This window comes from Octopus sinensis, linkage group LG9 (assembly GCF_006345805.1).
Source record: "Octopus sinensis linkage group LG9, ASM634580v1, whole genome shotgun sequence".
NCBI classification, from domain to species: Eukaryota; Metazoa; Mollusca; class Cephalopoda; order Octopoda; family Octopodidae; genus Octopus; species Octopus sinensis.
In genome coordinates, this window is record NC_043005.1 from 91,497,968 (window position 1) to 91,522,169 (window position 24,202).

At 35.1% G+C, this 24,202-nt stretch overlaps 1 protein-coding gene across 2 annotated transcripts; it reads left to right on the plus strand.

Annotated features, from left to right (window-relative positions):
- Positions 1–390: 390 nt before the first annotated feature.
- Positions 391–23,874, plus strand: LOC115215628 (uncharacterized protein F54F2.9). Of its 2 annotated transcripts, none has more exons than XM_036506142.1 (11): positions 391–570; positions 2,557–2,658; positions 5,493–5,539; positions 9,507–9,678; positions 13,265–13,541; positions 15,099–15,238; positions 16,339–16,461; positions 17,388–17,451; positions 18,736–19,172; positions 19,271–19,373; positions 21,436–23,874. In XM_036506142.1, exons 1-10 carry the CDS (start codon positions 421–423, stop codon positions 19,343–19,345), a joined length of 1,587 nt encoding a protein of 528 aa, XP_036362035.1. In that variant the 5' UTR covers positions 391–420; the 3' UTR covers positions 19,346–19,373; positions 21,436–23,874. The 2 variants fall into 2 exon arrangements, with proteins under 2 accessions (XP_036362035.1, XP_029640737.1); XM_029784877.2 differs by having other exon boundaries at positions 19,271–19,355.
- Positions 23,875–24,202: the final 328 nt, after the last annotated feature.

Below are 24,202 nucleotides of genomic sequence, written 5' to 3' on the forward strand. Positions count from 1 at the left end.
AGATCACCAGCTATAACCAGAAAATTATGTGTCAATCTAACTAGTCTCAGCGGACCTCCGAAACTTATAAGACAAGAGTGTCCCTTTCAACTGACTAAATGCATTAAGGAAAAGTAACAAAGTGCAACCAGCCAAATGTAAAAAAAAAAAAACTCCGAATATTTAAACGATGCCCCCCCCTCACTGTACCGCTCTCTTAAAATCAAATCAAATTCGGACAGCTGTGGGAGCGTACAATAACCAACAAATTAATATATCGCATACAAATTTATCAGTTCTTATTTTTAAATTAATTAAAACTTTCTGAAACATCATAAAATTTTTTATTCTATTTAGAATTAGTAAGATTGCAAAAAAAAAAACAATAATAATAAAAACAAAGTATTTAAGTAACATAATAATTTCTCCCTTTGATCAAACATGGCGCCTACCGGTGGTCTGTCAACGTGTCTGTTGAGTTTCTGGCTTGCATGTGGCATTGTTATTGCTTGGGATAGTGATCATTTGGAACTTTTTGATCTTGTTGAAGAAATCGGCAGTAACTTCTATGAAGTTTTAGGCGTTGATGAGGTAAGCGATTGTTTTAAAGGCGTAACTTGACGAACCAACATGATAGATGCGTATGACAGGAGACTATCATTACAAATTCTCAAAGAAAGAAAAGCATTTTAACCGATTCAGAAGAATGCGTTACTTATATGTATATTTAAGACTTAATTGATAAAGAAATGTGTAATGCATCTCTTGTGATACGTATATTTTCATTTCTAATCGTGTTTTCAGTCAAGTGTGTTGAGTGTTGACAGTTCTTCAGTTTATGGCCAATACACACACACACATACACATATCCAGATACACGAACACATATATACAACGTTGTTAAATGACATGTGCATTTTCTTATAATCCTATTCTTTATTTATATCATAGTAGAGGTGTTTGCTCAAAGTAAGTTTTGTTATCCTACCGGGTTTAACACATCTATTAACCCCCCTTTCTGTTTTACGATCTAATTTATTTGCAAACATGAACGTTGAGATATTGTTTTGAGTTCATGGAACCCAAAAAGTTTAAAACAACTTATTGTTCCACGATTCTTCAGATTTTCTGGGGATTGCAAATTGTTATATATATATATATATATATTGTTAATCTGATACTGATCAAAAGATGGAGTATTGGCTACTGGCGGGTGACAGCTGGTTGGAATGTTTTCCCAGAGTATCAGTAACAGTTTTGATCTATTTATTCGTTTGTAGCTGATTCTGTATGTATTTAAACATCTCGACTTAAATAATGCTTGAATTTAATTATTTAAAGGTATCCTGTAACTCATTCTTCAGTGTCACTGCAAGGCCCAAATCAAATAGCTTGTTACATTGTCATAGCAATTGATTATGTAATTACAAAAGCAAGAAAAAAAAAAAAGTCAAAGAAACCTGTTGGAACAATAGCAGAACACCTGATTCCTGATAGCTGAATTGGGCTCTGAAATAATTCTAGAGTATTGAAACTTTTTTTTTTTTTTTGATGGAGACACAGTTGTCCATTGTATTTAGTGTGGAATTTGGTTGGTGAAATGTAATAGTGATGAAAAGAATAGTAAATGGTTCACTTTCTTGGATACATCTGTTGTCATGGAAGAGGTGGGGCTACATTTTGTATAGGGTTAGAACTAAGCAGTTGTTTTTGTTCGTATGCTTACAATAAGCATCAACATCATCAACGTTTAACGTCCGTTTTCCATGCTAGCACGGGTTGGACGGTTCGACTGGGGTCTGGGAAGCCAGGAGGCTGCACCAGGCTCCAGTCTGATCTGGCAGTGTTTCTACAGCTGGATGCCCTTCCTAATGCCAACCACTCCATGAGTGTAGTGGGTGCTTTTTATGTGCTACCGGCTCAGGTGCCAGGGGAGGCTGGCATTGGCCATGATTGGTTGGTGCTTTTTACGTGCCACCAGCACGGAAACCAGTCAAGGCGGTGCTGGTATGGATGCACTCTTAGATTTCACATTGATTCTTTGATTGAGATTTCCTAGAATTCTGTATAAAGTTTTGTGCCTGCAAATTCTCTAATTAAGCTCCATGTTACATGTAGAATATAAGGTCTTTATTCATTTGTGAACACCATGGCATAGTTGAGGAAAGAGTATAGTATCAGGGTTTATTTTTAATTCAAAATGAAAAATGCTTGTGAATATGTGCAGTGTTTTGACCATTCACTGTATTTATGTATCAGTCTTATGTATGACTTGTCTCTGTATCTGAGTGAGTGGTGATCGGAGGAGTAGATATGATACGTTGGTGGAGGTAGTATGCAATCACCTGTCTCTGAAGAGCAGAATCTACAGTAGTAGCAATAAGAAAAGTAAACTAAAGAGTCAGCATATCTGAGCTAAAGGTTGAAGTATATTGGTGAGTGACAAGAATTGTTTGAGACTTTCTGTTTAAGATTACAATCACCAAGTAATGCTTGATAAAATAATATATTTTTTTTTATTACAGTTCTTTTTATATTAATATTCTTGATTAAAGATTATTTTTTGGTTCCATTTAGACTGCTTCAGCAACAGAGATACGGCGAGCTTATCGCAAGCTTTCTTTGCAACTTCACCCTGATAAAAATAAAGCTCCTGATGCCGAAAAGAAATTCCTTGAGGTAAGTTTGTTTTCTTCTTCTCTTACCTTTTTATGATCAAGTGCTTGTCCTTAAATAAAACATCTACCAAGGATTAAAATTCCTATTGAAATAACTGAAAGAAAGACTGGCTTAAAACACATTTTTTAATCATCAACTTCTAGAATGAGTACAAAAGAATGCTGGATTTAAAATGACATTCTCAATTCAGCTTATTAGCAATATTAGTAATGATCTCTTCAAACAAGAATCTTTATTTTGAATAAAGGCAAATTAATAAAAAAAAAAAAATACAAAAATTACTTTTGCTTAATTAATCTGATTAGCCTATTTCCTTTTTCATAAGATGCTATAAATGATAAGATGCACCCTAATATTATAATTAGCAAGTTGTATTTTTGGCACATTGAATGTTAACAGTACATGATCCACATATTGTCCTAATTGCCCAGTGCGGAATTTGTTTCCAGTTTGGCATTGATCACATTTTTGTGAAATTCAAGGAGTTTTGCATCATACCCTTTAGGCACCTTCTGTGTATTCTTTGTCTTTATTCCATTGCTTGGCCATACTTTTTCATGAAAACATTGTACATGATGAAAATGCTGTAAACTCATCTGCTGATATGTACATACCTGTTCTGCCAGCCTTCTTGTCTTGCACATTGTCTTTGAGACCGTGTATTTGTTTATTTGTATCCATCATCATCAAGTTCATTTTCTATACAGGTGTGCATTGGATATGTGTAAAATTATGTATCCTCTGTTTTTTTTTTTCATTCACAAATTATTTTCTCTTTTGATGGTTGCTCAGTTGCCCACTTGCTATGTTGTTTGGCATATTCAAGAACTTATAGCTTGTAACTTATTGTGTATTCCTGTCTTCCTTTAGTTGCCATTGATTAGCATTAGGCAGTGTGTCAGCTGAATTACCAAAGTGACAACAAATAGCACCTACATCAATCGTACTTCGACCTGTTTACAAATTGCTCTTTGAGACATCATCATTGTTGATTCACCATGAACCAAGCAAAACATGGTTTTCAGTTACAGGTGCCAGTAAACTCTTGTAAACTTCTTTCTGGTTACTATTAATAAATATATTAATCATAGTGCCGGTGGCACGTAAGAGGCACTATCCAAACGTGGCCGATGCCAGTACCGCCTTGACTGGCTTCTGTGCCGGTGGCATGTAAAAAGCACCCACTACACTCTTGGAGAGGTTGGCATTAGGAAGGGCATCCATCTGTAGAAACACTGCCAGATCAGACTGGAGCCTGGTACAGCCTCTTGGCTTCCCAGACCCCGGTTGAACTGTCCAACCCGTGCTAGCGTGGAAAACGGACGTTAAATGATGATGATGATAGTACTGGGTTATATTTAATATATGTGAGTTTTAAATGTAGACTTATTCTATGGACAAGCATTGAACTGAGAATGAGACCCAGCTGTTATTGAATTTCACTCTGTAATCTGATCTGCTAGTGATAAGACCCTGATTTAAAAAAGGAAAATAGTATGAGTTTATTAAACACATTAAATATGTGTTACTGGGAAATACAATAATACATATATTTAATTTTCAGATATGCTTTGTCCAATCTTTTACAGATGTTAAATAAATCTGAACAACTGAAAAATTGAGTTTATGTTGGTTAGACTTCAAGTACAAGATAATAAGTTACTTATTAGCTTGCCAATTGTAATTTAGATTAATCTATTGATTTGTAGTTTGGCTGTTAAACCCAGTGTATTGCTTTTAATAAAATGTCAGCAACATTTTCACTTCAAACTCTTGAATTATTCATTATTTATCCAAATTAACCAGTCAGTAGTCTACCTTTTGCGTCTACTTTCATTTATGCAGGCCCGGAAAGTTTGAAAGAAAGATAAGTAGCTCAAATACGGAAATGTTTGGTTTGTGATTTTAATTTGTGCCTCCCCTTTAAATATATATATATATATATATATATATATATATATATATATATCATGCACATGTAAACAAAAGTATTGTTATTTATAGGTTTCCAAGAGGCCAATCACTGGTTAATTACATTTTTTTACAGTGAGAGTAATTAGGGACTGCATGTAACCCAAACAAATAGATACAAGATATTTTTGTTCAATGCACGAATAAATCTGTATTTTCATGTGAATATCATCATCATGGTTTAGTGTCTGTATTCCATGCTGGTATGGGTTGGACAGTTTGACAGGATCCAACAGATCAGAAGACTGTGAAGCTCCACAGTCTGTTTTGGCATGACTTCTACAGCTGGATACCCTTCTTAATGCTAACCTCTTTACAGAGTGTACCCAGTACTTTTCATGTATTCTTGGTACTAGTGAGATCACCAAGTAGCTTGCAAGACAACAACCCTTGATTGAAATAGGTACGTGTAATTTGCTGTAGAGGAAGTACATGACTACTCCAGCTAGGAAAGGAGACCACCACACACCTACATATATATATATATATGATTGACTGCTGCAGTTTTCTCACAAGACATTAGACAACCCAAAGTTTATGGTAGAAGATACTTGCCCAACATGCTGTGCAGTTTGATAGACTCCAGAGTTATTGTAAAACAAACTTTTTAACCACATAGCCATGCTTTTACTTGCAATCTACTGTAATATATGTGACAGATTCACTCCTCCCCACCTTCTCTCCATGACTTACATGCACTAACAGCTGTAAATCATTTATAGGAATGATATATACTGCATGTGTATCATCATAATCATCATGTATGTGTTTGTGTGAGTGTACGGTTGTTTAAGAATGTATAAATAAAAAGGTGAACTGTTTATTTTATTTTTTGAAATTGTTTCTATTCTTTATTTGCTCAGATGGTGTCAGTTTATGAAGTTTTGAAAGATCCTGAGAAAAGACAAAGGTTAGTACGTATATCTTAAAGAAGCAAGAAGCTTATGTTATGGTCATTTAGCCCTAGATCAGACTAGACTGAATAAATTTCCAGCCATGTCCACCCTGTCATTCGAAGCATTGCACATTTAGGATTACATTATCCAATGAATCTCTCCCTTTTCAAGACAGCAAGGTATCATTTTCTATTTGCTAATTCTAGCAGGCTGAGCAACTGTACAGAGATTCCCTCATTGGCTCAATCAGATGTATGTTAAATTTGTTGGTATAAATTATTGATATTGTGGTAGGTTGAGACTGTTGAGACTTCTTACTTGCATTGTCTTCTTTATATTAAGCAGATGTTTTTATTCTATCTGGTCAAATTACAGTCAAAGGGATAGATGTTAAATAGCAGCAAATTGGTAGAATCATTAGAGCATCAGGTAGAATACCATAGAGTATTTGTCCTGGCTTTCTGTGATTTGAGTTAAAATTTTCCTTTTGTCTTTTCAGAAGTAAATTAAGTACAGGTTCATAGTGATGAATTGACAAAATTTGTCCGAGCATTGTCTCTCTTTGCATTCTGCATTAGCCCTTGCTTCCAACAACATTAGTGGCATGCAAAGAGAAGACTTCGTTCAAGCATATTTCCCTTGGAGAAAAACTTCACAGGTTCAGTTCCCTGTTTTCATATGATGTATAGAGGCAAGGGATACTTGGAGTATGGTGCAAGCAAATCTAAAGAGCCTGTCTTCAGTGATGTGTCAAGGAAAATAATAATAATAATCCTTTCTACTAAAGGCACAAAGCTTGAAATTTTGAGGTTGGTTCAAGTTGATTACATCAACCCTAGTACTCAACCGGTACTTATTTTATCAACCCTGACAGAAGAAAAGATAAAGCCGACCTCAGTGGAATGTGAACTAATAATATGAAGACTCAAAAGAAATGGTGCTAAGCATTTTGTCCGGTGTGCTAATGATTCTTTCAGCTCACCCGCTTAATAATAATGGTTTCAAATTTTGGCACAAGGCCATCAAATCCAGGGGAGGAATTAGTTGATTGCATTGATATCCCAGTGATCTATTGTACTTATTTTATCAATCCCAAAAGGGACAAAAGGCAAAGTTGACTTCAGTGGAATTTGAATAATAATAATAATGATTTCGTTATTAACCATAAAGGTTTACATTAAGAAAAACATGGACAGTACAGGACAAAACAAAAGAATGTGTGTGTGTGTGTATGTGTATGTTGTTATGCAGGTTGTGCATGTAAACAAGACTAACAAAATTTAAAAAAGAAAAACAACAGTGTGTAATCCTCAATAGGGAGGTGACATTCGAGGGCTGCCAATGGAAAAATCCCATAAAAACCATGGGTACCCTGACTTTTGGGGTAGGTGCCTTTTTTTCACTTGCACCATTCTTACCATTTATATCCACCTTTCAGCAAACTGGCTAGAAGACAACACTTCCCTCTCTTCCCTTATTTTCCTTTCCAAGTGAAACTTGAAGTTGATTAGGGATTGGCCAACGAGAAAACTGTTTATCGTCAGCTCCTTCAATCTCATCCACCATACAACCTCTTTCACAATGGCCACCAGGCATATAAACACAGCCTTTCCTTCCCGGTTAAAGGAAAGTGGCAGGGCAATCTTCACAATGGATTCAGTTGACAGCTAGATCTGTCCTACACACGACAGCAGTTGTTTGACATAAACCCACAGGTCACCAGTTCTTGGGAACTGGACGAGTGCATACAGGACCATCTTGTCTTGCGCACATCCTGTCTTGCTCAGTTCTGTGCCTATAAAGTTTATCTCAAACAGGTATAGCTCCCTGGTAGCACTGCCAGGTCAAAGATTTTTGGAAATTATCCATCGGTCCCAGGCTGAAAGTTCTCCAGAAAAGAGTGGCTAGCTGATCTTCTTCAATACCCAAGGTCTCCTCAAGAACGTTGTCACACTTTCCCTCCACTAATCCTCTATAAAAAGTTAAAGTGGATGTTCTGCCTATTGCAGTGTCTGATTGGCTGAGGGCTGTGAGCGCTTGAAGACACTCCACTTTCCAAATGCACTCCCTCGGTTTGTTTTACCCAGGGCTGCAGCTCTGTTAAAGAAACTGTCTGTGGAAATACATGTCTGGCGAACAGCAACCACACCTGTTCACTGTTGAGGAAGCACTGGAGATGTTGTAGCCTCAGCGCATGTCTGTGTGTCGTCAACCACAGCATGCCCAGGCCACCTTACAGCAGGTGTTGACAGCAAATAGACTGTCTAACTATTGGAATGTGTCCTTCCACAAGAAGCGGAAGAGTATACACTCCAGTGTAATCAGATGGTGGCTGGGACAAGGTACGACAATCAAATGATACTAGATGATAGAATACGATATCCACATTAGTCATCTCTGCCCGACCTTTCAGGGATAGCTTTCTCTCAGCCCATTTCTGGGTGAGAGTAGTCACCCTGCTTGTTACCTCATCTCAGATTTTGTCCATCTGGAGGTCCAGACCAAACCAGACCCCAAGCAATTTAACTGGTCTGTCCATCCAGTGCCCAGTAACACAGTTGGACAGCATGGACTTGCTTCTCCAGATGCCGAGCCTCAAGCCCACTGATTTTTCTTGGTTAATCATCGCTCCTGAAACTGCCTAATAAATATAAACATTACTACCCGTAACATACTAGGTATTTAATGCAGTTGACTACTCCCTCTAACAATTAGGTTTGTGCCTCGAAAAAAATCACTATTGCTCAGAGTGATGTAACCATTGAGTGTGCACTTGCTTAGTATCTGGTTATTACAGGCTTGTGGATATATATTATACACAATTGTCATGTTGGATAGATCCAGTGATCTATCGCTATTTTCCAGATGGTACATCAAGTTGCCATCTAGATAAAGTTGAACCAGAAGCTTTACATTATCTAGTTTTGTGCCTCATTTCAAATCTAACAGAATATGCTTTGGATTCTTGTTGCTTCAGCTGTTAGTGTCAAGGCTCTGCTATATAATACAATTAATTGTGAAAATAAGCAAGAATAGGAAGAACTTAGTAAAATAGGTTTTAACTTACATACAGTCACTAATAGACTATCTGTGTTGTTGATGTTGTATTCCTTTTTGTATTTAACCCTTTCGTTACTGTATTTATTTTGAGATGCTCTCTGTTTCTTTCAATTACTTTAAATATAACAAAGAATTTAGTAAAATTACTTGGTTATCATTAAGCTAGTGTTATGAACATAAATTGAGACTAAGGTTTGGTGGAAGGTTTTAATTCAAAACTTATGAAAACAAGGCATTTGTACTCAGAGCCAGAGCCGGGTTGGTAACGAAAGGGTTAAAGGGCTTTTTAATCCAATATTTGCACAATATTATTTGTAGATTTATCTACTTTGAAATCCATCATTCACAAAAAAGAATTATGTGATGTTCTCTTGAAGTTTATAAATTCTTATGACATCAACAACATAGAATTCTTGCTGGTAAGAATAAAGTTTCTAAATGGATAGAGAAATTCAAAGGAATGCTTTGGTCCAATAGTGGAATGCCTGTCATGTTCACAGGAAATGTGGGTTTGAGTCCCATGAGCAGCCTTCAACGTTTTCTGTCCAAAAAGGTTTTTTAACCCAATATTTGTTTACATCCTATTATTTATAGCTTTATATGCTTCAAGATCCACCTTGCCAAAAAAGGAATTATGTCAGAATTGTGAACCAGGAGTTGTCTCATGCAGGTTTGCATCAAAAGAGTTAAGATGCTGGACAACTGACTATGGTTGTGAGTTCAAAACTAACCATTATTATGTGACACTGAACAAAGCACATAACTTTGTTTGCCCCAGTATGGAAAAAAAAAGACCCTACTCTCCTCACTCATGTTTGTATGAAAATCATTGATATAAATCAGTAAAACATCTACTTAATGACAAAGAGTTTTTGTTTGGGAAAGAGATTGCCTTTCTGACATCTTCTTTGTTACTTTTAGGTACAACGATGTTCTCAAGAATGGACTTCCTGATTGGAAGCAACCTGTTTTTTACTATCGGCGAGTTCGTAAAATGGGTTTACTTGAGCTTAGTGTTTTAATGTTCCTGATTCTGACTGTGGGCCAATACCTAGTCATCTGGTCAGTTTACTTAGAGCGGAAGTTTACTGTGGTAAGTATTTTGATTTCTTGCTTTTTAAAATGGTACTGATCAACCAGACCTTAACCTCCTCTTTTGCATGTTTATTATATTCCAATTAGTATATTCTTCAGTTACCTTCAGTTTCTTATCCTTTTTTTTTTTTACATGCATTTCATTTACCCGAGGAGCATCATCATCATCACTACCACCACTACTGCCATCATCATCATTATCATCATCCTTTACACTTCTGCATGCCGGCATGGGTTTTATGGGTTTCCTTTTGCTTGTATGTTCCATTTTTGACCTGGTTTGTATGACTGGATGTCCTTCCTCTTAACAACCGCTTTACAAAACGTATTGAGTGCACTTTTGTTGTGGAACTAGTTGTAAAGTAGTTGTTTTGTTCCCAGCAAACCAGAAGAGTCTTTTGCTCCTCACTGCTGGCTCCAGAAAGTAGTCTCCTCTTCTCAGTGTTGTTTCCATTTCCTTTCTTCATAACTGAGTGAGAGGAAGAGAGGGCGATCAGAAAAGACCAGTGTGGTAAAAGCAAGGAGGTGATAGAAGAGAATATAAGGGAAAGAACCAGAGTATGAGTGTGGTTGGCGAGAGAAAGAGAGAGGTAGGCAGCTGCTTGAAGGTTGTTGTTGTTGGTGGGGTGGGGTGAGCAGCAGCAGCAATAGCATGACTAAGGGAATGATAACAAAGAGAGTAATGGGAGAGAACCAGCCTGCGAGTATGAAAGACGGGAGAGTAATGGAAGAGGACCCAAGTGGTTGGCACAAGTGGGTGATGCGGGAGAGAGAGCGGTAGACAGCTACATGGTGGCTGGGTCATGGGTTAGAGAGAGAGAGAGAAATGGAAAAGAGATAGAATGATGGAGATGGATGATAGGGTTGAATATGGACAGACCTGGTGCTTTGCTGTCTGTTGTTTCACAAGTGATGGGATGCCAGAGAGATAGTGTTATGAACAAAGAGGGAAGATATTCATGATATTCAAATATAAATATCTCAAACTCCATCATCATCCTCATCATCAGTTTTGCAACTGTGTTTCCATGCTTATATGGTTGGATAGATCTTCTCTAGCATATTTCTTCATTTGTCAAGATGTTTCCTCATCTCTTTCATGAGGTCAGCCTCTTGAGATCAGTTTTCATCATTTTGTTTCATGTCTTCCTTGATCTCTTTTCTTGTCCATTGGTTCTGTCCACTTGTAGCACTTGGCACTTCTTTTCACAATTGTCACCTTCAATACACATCACCTACCTGCACCAGCACAGTCTCTTTTCTTGTAAACTACATTTGATTTTTCCCATATGTCCAGATTTTCAGCTCATTTGTACTCTGTTGTTCATGCACGCCTACACTTGACATTCATTGTAGCATGCTCACTTCATTTTTTCCAGCCTTTGCATATCTTCTGCATTCAAGCCCATGTCTCACAGCATCGTACTTTGTACACAAGCATCATACAATCTGCTCTTCATTTTGAGAGAGAAACTATTTGTTGCCAGCAGAGGTAATAGCTCCCTGAACTTTTTCCACCCTGTTCTTACTCTGGCAACTATGTTTTCAAAACACACCCATCTCCAGTTTTAATTAGGTCACCTCACTAACAATAAGATAAGCTATCAACTATATCTATAGAACCTTCCTAGTATTGGAAGAAATTTATTTTACGTGTAACTAGCACTATCGCCTGGCATTGCTCGGGTTTGTTTTGACACTTTAGCATTGGAATTTTTGAAAAGTAAAAATTTTGCATTATGTAGCTTGTTATTCTCTTTAAGTGAACATTTTTCTGGTTGCAATACACCAAAAAATGGCAACACAGCAGTCAAAAAATTGTAATAAAATAGGGATTTTCATAGGAAAAAAGCACCTTTTTGATGTAAATAATTTTTGGTGTTAACATGGTCCGATTTGAATTTTTTCTTCTACAGAAGGAAGAGCAAGCCTTCTTCTATCATACTCTCAATTTTGGTCAACTTGCACTGTAGGGTCTTGGAGGAGATAGTGTTAGTTGAAGGCTACCAAACCTGCCATACACACACAGACAACTTCAGCTTAGAGATTACCGTACATCTGCTACATATAAAGTCTACCTTTTCTGTCAGCCTTTATACGATCTCACTACACCTCTTGTATCCATATTTCGTTCTGGTTGCACCATAAATGTCCACTTCTCCAATGATTTCCTGGCAACTTAAACTTTACTAGGTTTATTTTGGGACCTCTCAATTCTAGGTTTTGTTTCTAAATTAGGAATTTCTTCTCTAAATCTGTGACAGATCCAGTTATGAAGGCTAAGCTATCACCATACAAAAGTTCCTATGGGCAACTGATCTGAAACATCTTTGTTATGGCCTGGACGACTTAATAAACAGGAGAAGGATGAAAACTGAATTTCGGTATATCCCTACTTGTGCCATTAAAATTGCTGCTATACTCATTGTTAATGCTTACTTTACTGACTGCACTTCTCTTCACGGCTTTCCATTTACATACTGGTTTCTTTAATGACCATCAGATTATAGAGTGTGATACTCTGAGCTCACCAAATGCTAGCTGGAGTAGCTTACTCCTAGCTAAGGAAGATTAATATCAGTTGTACTGCATTCTGGTACAAAGCCAAACTATATCATAAACTTTTTCAGTAAATTTCATAACCTGGTCAATCAATTTAATGCATTTGTTGTTTCCTCTCTCTAGTGCTCCTCCTTTATTCTTGTAACCATTTTTCTTTTACTTGCTGGGTCAGGAGGAAGGATAATGTCCACTGTCTTTGCAGGCCTTCTTAAACTTAGGACACCGAAGCCCTTAATGTTCCACTTGAACCTTTGTAAATCAACACACAACAGAAAGACATGAGCAGGGCTGGAATTCTAGAGGGTCAATATTCTGAGAACCTTAGAAAGAACATTTGTCAATAACTAATATTAAATTGTTTTAATATGGCGGGGAACAACTCCAGATAGGTTTTAGTCTTATGCCCTCATCAGCAAAATACATTCTTCACTGTACTTGTTGAAAGAATGATGAAAGAACCATTAAATAAATGTACACATTACACACTAATTAATGTCAGAAATATAAAAACGTAATGCTCTATTTCTTTTTTCTGTATTTTTGCATGCATTAAAGTAGAATTAGCAGTTCTACATCTTAATTATCCAGCTCTCCATGTATCTTTTGAAAACAGTTGTGATAAGTTTATATAAAAGTAGAGTTGAAGAAGTTTAGATCAGTTGTTTAAAATTTCTAATCCTTCTAAATGTGAAAACTTGAGAAAATTCCTTGGTACCCTCCTCTAAACCAGTTTCCTCAAATAAGAAAGTTTTATAAATTTTGTAAGAAGAGTTAGTGATAAGAGTTCAAATCCTGCATGACACTGAATTATTGGGAAAGCATGTCAATGTTAAATTTTTTGTATTTGGAAGAATGTCCTGTTCTACAATAATTTATTTGCAGAAATATATAAATTTGTTTATTTAGTTATGGTTAACTACAGTAAAAAAAAAATAACTTAAGATAGTTACTTTTTACTTTTATCGATTTTAATCTTTGCAAAACTTCTGATATTTTTATCTAATTTGTGTCAATGGTCTTAGGAAGAAAACTATGCAAGCAAGTTGAAGAAATCTGAGAAGAAAAGCCGTAAGAAAGCAGCAATGTGTGAAAATGAGATTGAAGCTGAATTTAAAGAGGAGTTGGATGCCATTAGTCGCCCCCAATTAATTGATTTGTGGCCACTACGTCTGACCTGCTGGCTCTATACAAACACCCTCAGTATTCCTCTCTACTACTGTCTACTTAGACAATATCTCATATCTTGGAGAGAGAGATGTAAAGAAGTTGAAGTGGAAGAAGAAAAAACCCCTATTCAAGGTTTGTGTTGTCATGGAAATTTTACAATTCACTGCCTGTTAACAACAGTCCATTACAGATTTAATATTGTTATTCAAAGTACAAATTTTCAATCATATTCCACCTTATTACTTATATTGTAAGACAGTATATAATTATCAGGGGATATTGTGTACACAATGTTACATCCATGTGTAATTATTTTATAGCATTCATTGTGATTTCCTTCTTTTTTTTGGTTTTGAGATTAGATGTAAACAAAAACATACCAATGATATTCTATCCCACTTGGTTTACTGAGATTATAAGAAAACAAAAGTGAACAGGACTTCTGGTGGACCGTTCCAGAAAAACTGCTTTACAAGCAAAGAAATTTTCTATGTAATCTCTTAATTTGCTAAAAATAACAGATTTTCTTCAAACCACATGCTTTGGTCTTAAAATAGGTCACACTGAATATCAGTGGTATATAAAAACACTGAATTGTCAGTGGTATACAAAAAGATAGTGCGATGGTCACAGCTGAAATGATCAAAAGTCTACTCAATTAAGGCTGATCTTGAGTAAAACAGTGCAGACAACAGCAACAGTCTCAGTTGTAAAATGTGTAGGTGGTTATGAGGTGCAGGCATGGCTATGTGGTAAGAAGTTTTTTGCTTCCTGACCACATGGTTCTCAGTTCAGTCCTACTGTGTAGCACTTTAGGCAGGCTAACCTAAGCCTTGTGGAAAGATTTGATAGACTGAAACTAAAAGAAGCATCTTGTGTGTGTGTGTATGCGCATGTGATACTGTCTCCTTGCCTTGTCATTGTGTGATAGTTGCAAACAAGTATTGTCATGCAAGCAGTGTCCTTAGTTACTAAACTTCCATGAAAACATGTCTAGTCATGGAGAAATGTTACCTTACTTGGAAACAGGTTAGGGTTGGTTATAGGAACGACATCCCAACAAAGGAAAATCTACCTCAACAAATTCTGTTCAACCCATGCAAGCATGGAAACAAATAGATTGCAGAACAATTGATGATAATAATAAAAGATGTGTCTTGATACAGTTTCTGTCTTTGATCAGTGACTCTTATCCAAGGGTTGTGCAATGGAATCACATGGTTCCAAGTCATTATTAACCTTTTTGTTACCATATTTCTGAAAAGCACTATTTTAAATAACGAGGGATTTTGTAAAATAACTTTTTCATTATTGAGTTGATGTTTGGAACCGAGATTAACATGAAATTTTGATGGGAGGTTTTGGTTTAGATCACTTCAAAGAGGAAGTTTGTATCCTAGAACCTGGGGTCAATTTCAGGTGAGTTAATAAGAGTTTGAGATTTCATTGAAATAACCAGCTCAGGTTTTTAAATTCAGCTTTTGCTCTCTCCATCTTCAAAAGTAGAATTTGTAGAAATTACAGAATAGGTCATTATCTTCCAAGCTGTATTAATATTGGAAGCAATACAAAAAGGAAGAAGTATCACAGTGGATTAAGACGGCTCTGCTAAAGTTGCTTGGTTTGCAAATTGCATTTGTAGTTTCATTCAGCTCCTGAAATTTTGCTCTTTTCCTTTGTACATTGTAGAACCAGTAAAGAAAGTCAAAAAACGTCAAAGGATTGAACTTCCAGAATATTCTGCAGAGACGTTTGCATCTACAGCTGCTGTAGCGTATACTCCTTCCATTGACATCACTCTTGATTCAAAGCCTGAACAAAAAATAAAGGTAAATAAATTATTCATCATTGTTTTAACATTCACTTTTTCCATGCTGGGTTAGCATGAAGCAGTATTCAACAGCCAGATGTCCTTTTTGTTGCCATTTCACTAAAAACTTTCTGGTTGAATATCACATGGGATTTTTACATTTTGTGAATATTAGAGATTGCATTGACTTAATTTTAGGTCAACGTGAAAGAAATAAAATACGTGTTCTCTTCAGCTGTAAAGAAGTATTTAACATTTTCAATTACCAAAATACTATGATTTCTTTTTAGAAAATTGTTATTGTTACCAGCATCGCCTTACTGGCATCTGTGCTGGTGGCATGTGTAAAAGATTCGAGCGAGGTCGTTGCCAGTACCGCCTGACTGGCACGTAAAAGCACCCACTACACTCTCGGAGTGGTTGGTGTTAGGAAGGGCATCCAGCTGTAGAAACTCTGCCAGATCAAGATTGAAGCCTGGTGTAGCCATCTGGTTCGCCAGCCCTCAGTCAAATCGTCCAACCCATGCTAGCATGGAAAGCGGATGTTAAATGATGATGATATTATGATAGAAGTAGCTTTCATACTTTATTTATAAATAACTGCTGTTTTTGTCTTGCTGGTTTATATTTAACTAAAGATTTTTTTGGGTGGGGGTGAATGCGTGTTGTTTAGTGGTTAGGGTGTTGCACTCATGATGTAGGATTATAGTTTCAATTCCTAGATTGGGCAGTGCATTGTGTTCTGGAGCAAAACACTTCATTTCACATTGTTCCAGTCCACTCAGCTGTAAATAAGTAACCCTGACAGACTGACATTCTGTTTAATAGGAATGTTGTGAGCTTAGCCATGTAAACAACATGAAAATTGGGTAGCCCTTTGGCTCCTGGGACTTGAGATAATTATGTCTTAGGGCTGATAACAACTAAGAAAAAAAGTTAGTATCAAAGTCAGATTTGGCTGTTTCTGTTATTTATTATTACTTTATGAATAAGTTTTAATCTTTGTGCTTTTGATTATTTATCTATATTCCAAGATAACTTTTATATCACATGTTCATGAGGAAAACTAGCTCTCACAGTAGAAATAAACAGGTTTCCTTTATTTACATGTAAATATAGTCTGGTGTTGAATGGAATGAAGAAGAATATGCTTTGCTGGCCAGAGCTATTGCAAAATACCCTGGAGGAACTACGGGTCGGTGGGAAAAAGTAGCTGAGATGGTGGCTCGACCGGTTTCAGAGGTAACATTCTAATTATTATTATATGTATAATTATTTATAATAAAGGAGGCAAGGGTGTTCCAAAATAACTTTTATCCTTTAAAAGTATGTTTTTTAATAAATGTATCATTTGCCGTGTGTTTGATGTAGACGACCCTAAAATAGTTAGATATCCATTTGTGTGCAATTTTACGTTGCTGAATTCAAATTTTGTTTCTTTTCTTAAACATTTATATAAATACAAGTAGTTAAATTCAATTGACTTTATCTTCTTCCTCGAATAACAAAGGACATTAAATCTAATCAAAAACAACTATTTAGAACATAGTTTATAATGACCATTTGGCTTTATTCTACTAAATATAGCCTTGTTTTTGAATATCATGTTCTCTATTTTCATTTCGTGTTATTTTTATCTGTTACTCATCTAATGTTTAGATTCTAAATATTCAGCAAGCTCTATTTAATTTGGCATTTAAATTTAGTTTCTCATTGTTTAGTGTATATTTATTTGTTTACATATGTATGTGTACACACACACACAGGACTTTCATCATCCTCTATATAGCTCTAAGCAATATAAAAAAGCAAGGAAATGAAGTTGGCATTTTATTAATTTTTTTAATAGTATTTTTCATCTATCATTATTTTTACACTAGAATAATTTCAGGTTCTCTTTCCAAAATTGGACATTTATATTTCCATAAAATGTGCTTCTTACAGTTAATGAAGTCTGTTGTCAGACTGAAGCAAGTAGGGTAATAAGTTTTGTCTCAAGCATGAAATAAAGTATGCCTAAGAGTTCAGAGGACCAAACTAAAAGACATCTTTCTTTCAAGTACTCTTCATGTATCCAGGAATGTAAAGAAGTTCTGTTTTTTTTGAAAATATAAGTTAAATTATTAAAAAAATCACTACTGCTATCACCATTCATTTTTGAATTACAGGTTATAAGCAAATCAAAAAGCAACAAGAAAAACATTCTAGCAAATTCTATATCAGGCTTACAAGGTCAGTTGTTTTTCTCTTTTTAAATAAGCATGTGGCCTAGTGGTTTGTGTGTTGTATTCAGAAGCATATGGTTGTGTGTTCAATTCCTGGACTGGCTGGTGCATTGTCTTCTTGAGCAAGGCATTTTACTTTATGTTGTTCCACTCTACACAGCTGAAAATGAGTACCACCCAGTACTAGTACACCTCTCACTGTGTTCGTTTGTTATTTGTTTCACTGAGTCAAAGGTTAGAGGGCTGAGAGTGTGTCTATGCCATCTTACAACTCCGTAGACATCTAAATCAATAAAAACAAGGTACATGCTGTAAAGTCATACTTGCTTGTGAATGACAGCTATGGGTGGTTTGGATTAATTTATTATCTCTTTTCCCTTAACTGGAAACTTTCATACATTGGCCCTTTCTCTTCCCTTTTCAGTTTTCTATAGTAGTGGTTTCATATCTCTTGAACTTGCTGTGTGCATTTGGCTTCTCTTTGAATTTATTCCATTTCATGCATGTCTGTACATTTCACCATCTGCACTCAATTTCTCTCTCTAAACACCTACCTCAATTATCATTCAAAGTTTTCCATTCTATACCTTATTATGTCATGGTACTTCTTTCTATTTCAAATATACTTGTTTTACACTAACCTCCATCTGTTTGATTCCATATTAACTGCACCAATATTACTCATCACCACCATTCTGAATCAAGAGCCTTCTCTACCAAGTTAAGATTATTGCCATATTCAAGGAGAGTGCCTCTCCTTCAATATGGCAATAAGTATTGTCACCCTTACCAACAATAACTCTGAGCACCTTTTCAAATTCCACCTGTCTAACACCCGTGGACATGTTTACAAAGTCAGAAAACAGCACAGCTCCTATGACTTTCGGAAACATTTTTTCATGCTAAGAGTTGCTGAAGCATGGAACAAACTGCCGGCATCAGTTGTTAGTTGTCGGAGCACTGCATCCTTCAAAACTTCCATGCTTCCCGAGATTCGCCAACACTACACCTGATTTTCTCCCCTCCATACACACGCAAACATGTATCTGACTCATACACTGTTCACTTTCCAGACATTTGTACATTACTGCATATGCTTTATATGCACTTTTGACAAGTTGTGGTGCACCTGAGCACTGTATACAATAATTTCATTATTATTATTATCAATCTTTTTTATAACCATCATTGACATTGTTCTGACATTCCAGTTTCTTCTAATTTCTCTTTCTTATAAACCTTTGTTTAAAAATTCATTTTTCTTATTTTATTATTTCTTCTTTTTTTTCAGATAGTGTAAATGTTAAACCAACAACAAAATCGAACTTTGTTAATGACAACATTATATCTACTAAAATGAATTCGGAAGTATTTTTAGATACAATGTATGGTTCTCAAACGCCAAGTGAAGAGAAAGGACTCTCATCTAATCAAAAGAAAAAAAACAATATTAAAACTGTAGCACAAAATATTGGTTCAATTGAAACAGTTGAGTCTGAAAAGGTCCAGACAAACAGTGTACCCTCAAAATCTCTATCAACTACTGATAGAAGCAATAGTAGCAGTCATAGTTCCCATATCAAAGTAACTGATGAAATGTCAAGAGACACTCCAGATTTCTGGTCTCAGGCTGATCAGATGACTTTTGAAAAGATGTTGCGGTTGTATCCAAAAGGTACTGAGTTAAGATGGGAAAAAATTGCTGAAAAAATCCCTTCAAAATCTAAGGTATGAAGCAGTTTTCCTTTTCAAATAAATTAAATTTTGTTACTGTTCAAGACTGTGGCATAAACTAGTTTATGTATATTCGTTACTTTTTATTATAGGAGGACTGCATTTTACGATTCAAATATTTGGTAAGCATGATTAAAAAGAAGAAAGAAAGTTCAGCAATGACGTAAGGCCACAGAGGTAAGAAAACAAATGAAGGTATTGCTATAACTAATATGTAATTTCCAATATCAATTGTCATTCATTGTTATTCATTTATACCCTTGATTATATGGATTTTTTTTTTCCTTTTCCATTATATATCATATATACACGCACACACACATGTATGCATGTGTGTTTATATGCATATATGTGTGTGTGTGTGTGTGTGTGTATATATATATATATATATATGTGTGTGTGTAAATTGGAAAAAAACACCTTTTATCAATTCAAAGTGAGCGGTTGGGTTGCACCATCTGGAGAGTTGCATATGGTAGAAATATTAAAATTACGGTGGCATGTAAAAAGCACCATCTGATTGTGGCCGTTTGCCAGCCTCGTCTGGCATCTGTGCTGGTGGCACGTAAAAAGCACCCACTACACTCACGGAGTGGTTGGTGTTAGGAAGGGCATCCAGCCGTAGAAACATTGCCAGATCAGACTGGGCCTGGTGCAGCCTTCTGGCTTCCCAGACCCCAGTTGAACCGTCCAACCCATGCTAGCATGGAAAGCGGACGTTAAATGATGATGATGATGATGATTTAACACATTTCTTCTTTGACATGATATTTTATCTTCATTTTTGAAGCAGGGTAACTTATGACAAAATTCTTTGAAAGTTGTTTAATACAAAAAGAAAATTGAAAGTATTGATGTATTATTAGCTTTAGTACCCAATAAACCCTCACCACCAAAAGGAAAATGTATGTTGTCAAGTTAGCAGCTGAATCGTGTGTTTTTAACATTAGTTTCCTGATGTAAGATATTAAGTATGTAGAATTGGTAAGACCTACAGTAAAAAAATGTCTTGCAGAATATAGTTACAGCTATGAGTTTAAATAACACAGGTTAATTTTACCTTTCGTCCTTTCAGAGTTGATAAAATAAAGTACTGCTCAAGTATAGGGATCAGTTTAATTGAGTTTATCTTGTAGTCAGATTTGAGGCTTTGTGTCTAATTAAGAAATCAGTATGACTGTTATATGTAATAGAAAAAAAACTGTGACATGTAGGTTGAAAGCCAGAAATTTGGGAGAAGTGTTAGTCAATTAAATCAACCCCAGTATTGGTCTACTACATTATTTTGTCAATAGTCCCAGAAGAATGGAAGGCAAATTGACCTGGCAGGATTTGAACTTAGAATGTAAAGAGGTGGAACAAATACCACAATACTCTATCAATTCTGTCATAGAAATTTATATCACTTTTCAATGATTAGATTGGAGTGAGAACTTTAGAATTAGTACTTTCTTCTAAGTGGTTTGCACAAATCTTACCCGGATTATTTTTGACTTTCTCTCCTCTGGAGAATGTAATTGCCAAAATCAGCTAAAAGACAGAGTAATTCTAGCGTGTTTGGGGGATTTGTGTCTTCAAATGTGAATTTTTTCTCAACAACTTATTATTAATAGATCTGCACTTTGTCTACAAAGGATCAGTTTGAAAACAAACAATTCCTACAAGGTCTTTAATTTATCACTGATAATTCATAGGAATTTCACAACTTAAGCTGTATACTAAAAAAGGTATGAACTAACAAAGAAATCCCTACATGGTCACTCAGCTTGCTAGAAATAGAAATCAAATATCCTTTGAACCACACTTCCATCTGAAAAAAGAAAACATTAGATGATGAAGTGTGTAAATCATCATTATCATCATCATTTAATGTCTACCTTCCATGCTGGCGTGAGTTGGTTAGTTTGAGTGATGCTGGCCAAGCTCTACTGTTTGTAGAAGACTGTGCCAAGCTCTACTGTTTGTTTTGGTATGGTTCCTAATGCCAAACACTTTACAGTGTACTGGGTGCTCTTTATGTGGCACCAGCATCAGTGAGGTCTCCAGATAAATTTGTTAATCAGGATGAATTCAGGAGTAAAAACTTTAAGGTAGTAAAACTGAAAAGAAGGCTCTTATTTTGAAATTTACTCTGCTTTTGTACGAAATTCATTGTATCTAGGTCCATCCTTATTACATTGCCTTAGGTACATCCTTACTGATAATAAATTATCAATCTAAGCTTTTTGCTTTAATAGTTTCTTTTATTTTGTTTCAGGGTTTCTAACTGACTATTGAAATTTACTGCTGGATGCTTGAGAATGCTTGACGAACAAGTGTTGTTTTCAATATAAAGTCTCCACACATCATTTATATTAAAATACCAAAGAATATACCTCATTTGTTGCTTCTTCAGAGCTGGAATAGAATGAAAAAAAATACTCTTTGTTTTGTTGCTATTAAATACTTTTGTTACTGGAAGTTACCATTTAATACACTGGAAAACAAAACTAGATTCATTTGGTGATCAGAACTGTTAATCATTGTTACATTATGTCTTTCTTTCTATAAAAAACACAGGTATATACTCACATTTCATAAAGTACATTTCCATATGGTATTGGTATACCTCACTGGGCCTTGCAGAATTATTTCAGGTTATTTCATATGTAATACATTTTTATTTTAAATATATGAAATCTTTTACTAAAAATGATCACCATGTATGTCTATTAGTGTTTTATATGTGTCTTTGTATATATGTAAATGTTTTTATGTTTGTGGGTGCTTGTTTGAATATGCAAACATAAACATGTTTATTTCTATGTATATAAAAATATAAAAACAGTTAAATGTATATATCTAGAATAGAGAGAAACAGAGAGTGTGTGTGTGTTGTTCACAATTTTTAGAGCAAGATGTATTTCTGTATGTAGATATATACATACACACAGATATGGTGCTGCTTCTTGATAACATTTGGTCTTCTGTACTACTTTCAAAGAAGTTCTGATTTTAATAACTGCCTCAGACACAGATTTCAATCAAGAATCTCTTAACTCTTATTTCTAATTTATTTTTTCGCCAAATATAAATGATATCAAAGACAAACATAATCATTTGGTCAGTATTTGTTTGTTCTTTTGTTGTAGCCTGTTATCTGCACTGTAAACAATATTTTTGTAGCAAAGAAACATCAAGATTGGCTTGGAGAATGTCTGTTGAATATTTCTATGATGGACGGAATTTATTATACTAACTCTTCCCAACATAAAAAACTGTAGTCATGATGAAAGACTATTAGTAAGATTGAACAACATTCCAACATGTAGGACTTGTAGTTCAGTTGATTACATTCCTTGAGACAGGATTTATACTTTTGATATTTTAGTCAGTTACTATGTTTTTTTTTAAAAAAAAAACATAATTCTAGTTGTTTTCTTTTATACTTGTACAAAACTCTCCACCCATCCCAAATTTTCAGTGTTTATATCAGTTGCAGTTTATTGTTGAAGTGTTATATAACTTTATGTATTAAATGTTAATTATAATTTATGATTTTTTATAAATGGGATATATACTATTTTTATAAAAATATATATTTAACTGTAAATAGTAAAATAGAAGTGAACCATATACACCTATCTTTGAAAGTTTTCAATTCATATTAAGGCTAATTTAATGCAGCTGGTAGAAAAGTAGTGCATCTATAATACATTTATAAAAATAGAATAACTTTTAATTTGAAGAATTTAAAAGCCAAGTGATTCTGTTTCAATTATGTTACTGTTAACAGTTGAAGCCAGGTGAGTCTTTTACAATTATATATCATCACTAGTATTATAACCCGATTTCATTCGGGTCTACTCGGCCAATGTTTTAAAGATGAGAAATTTTGCCCTAGAGGCCAAGCCTTTCAATTGAGCAAACTCAAAGTTGCGATGCAAACTCGCCAGCACTTTTAACATAGGTGTGCAAATTTTCAGCTCAATCCGACCACATATGCACACATTATATATATACATACGCATTAAATATAAAATATAAAGTGGGAAAGAGAGATAATGGAAGCTGTCAAACATTGTTACAGAGAGAAAGTGGAGGGAAGGGAGGAAAGAGAGAGATGGAGGGAGAAGGGGTGTTAGCCAAAAGAGAGAAACGGCAAACACTTGTTAAAGTTTGTTTAAAGATGATGAATTTTGCCCTAGTGGCCACGCTTTTCAATGGAGCAAACTGAAATTTGCCATGCATACTCACCAGCACATTCCCCACAGTTGTGCACATTTTCAGCTCAATCTGACCACGTTTACTAACACCTTTGCCTGCACAACTGCAGCTGAGACAACGTCAGTCTTTTCCACAAATATATAATTGATTAACAGTTGAATTTCTCTCATAAGACAAAGTAAAATCAATTTTGCCAAATTTCTATGTAGTTACCATTTTTCAAAGAAGTAGACAAGGATTAATATTAACATAGACAACAATATAAAAATGGAGAGAAAAGGAAAGAGTAAGAAAATGAGTCCCATTTGCATATAAAGATAAAATTTGCCAAGTAATTTCCCTATTATTTTTACATAATTAACATTAAGTAAGCAATTAATAATTAACTTGTGCAAAATGTGTTGTGTCAAATATATTTGTGGATAAATATTGGTACTTTCCAAGTTTCATCAACCAATTATTTATATACTAAATAAACCATTGAACAATTGCTCGATTCCTTCTCTTTTCTTTCTCCATGAGGTAGTGATAACCATTCTGAAAGCCTGCCAATCATCTGTTTCAGAAATCTATTGGTTTATTTACTAATCCTTTAGTATATAAAAAAAAAATTTGTCAATATCAGTAAAGTACCGATATAGTTTTGTAATAACCTCTATAGGTGTTTGAAAGTTACAGTGCAGCTTAAATGAACTTAGTGACTAGATTAGCATAAAATGACATATTTGAGAAATCTGAATAGAATAAGTGTAAAGTAAATATATTGAACTGGAATCTTAACATTCTTGAGTTCAGTCTTTGTGCAAAGAACCAGTATA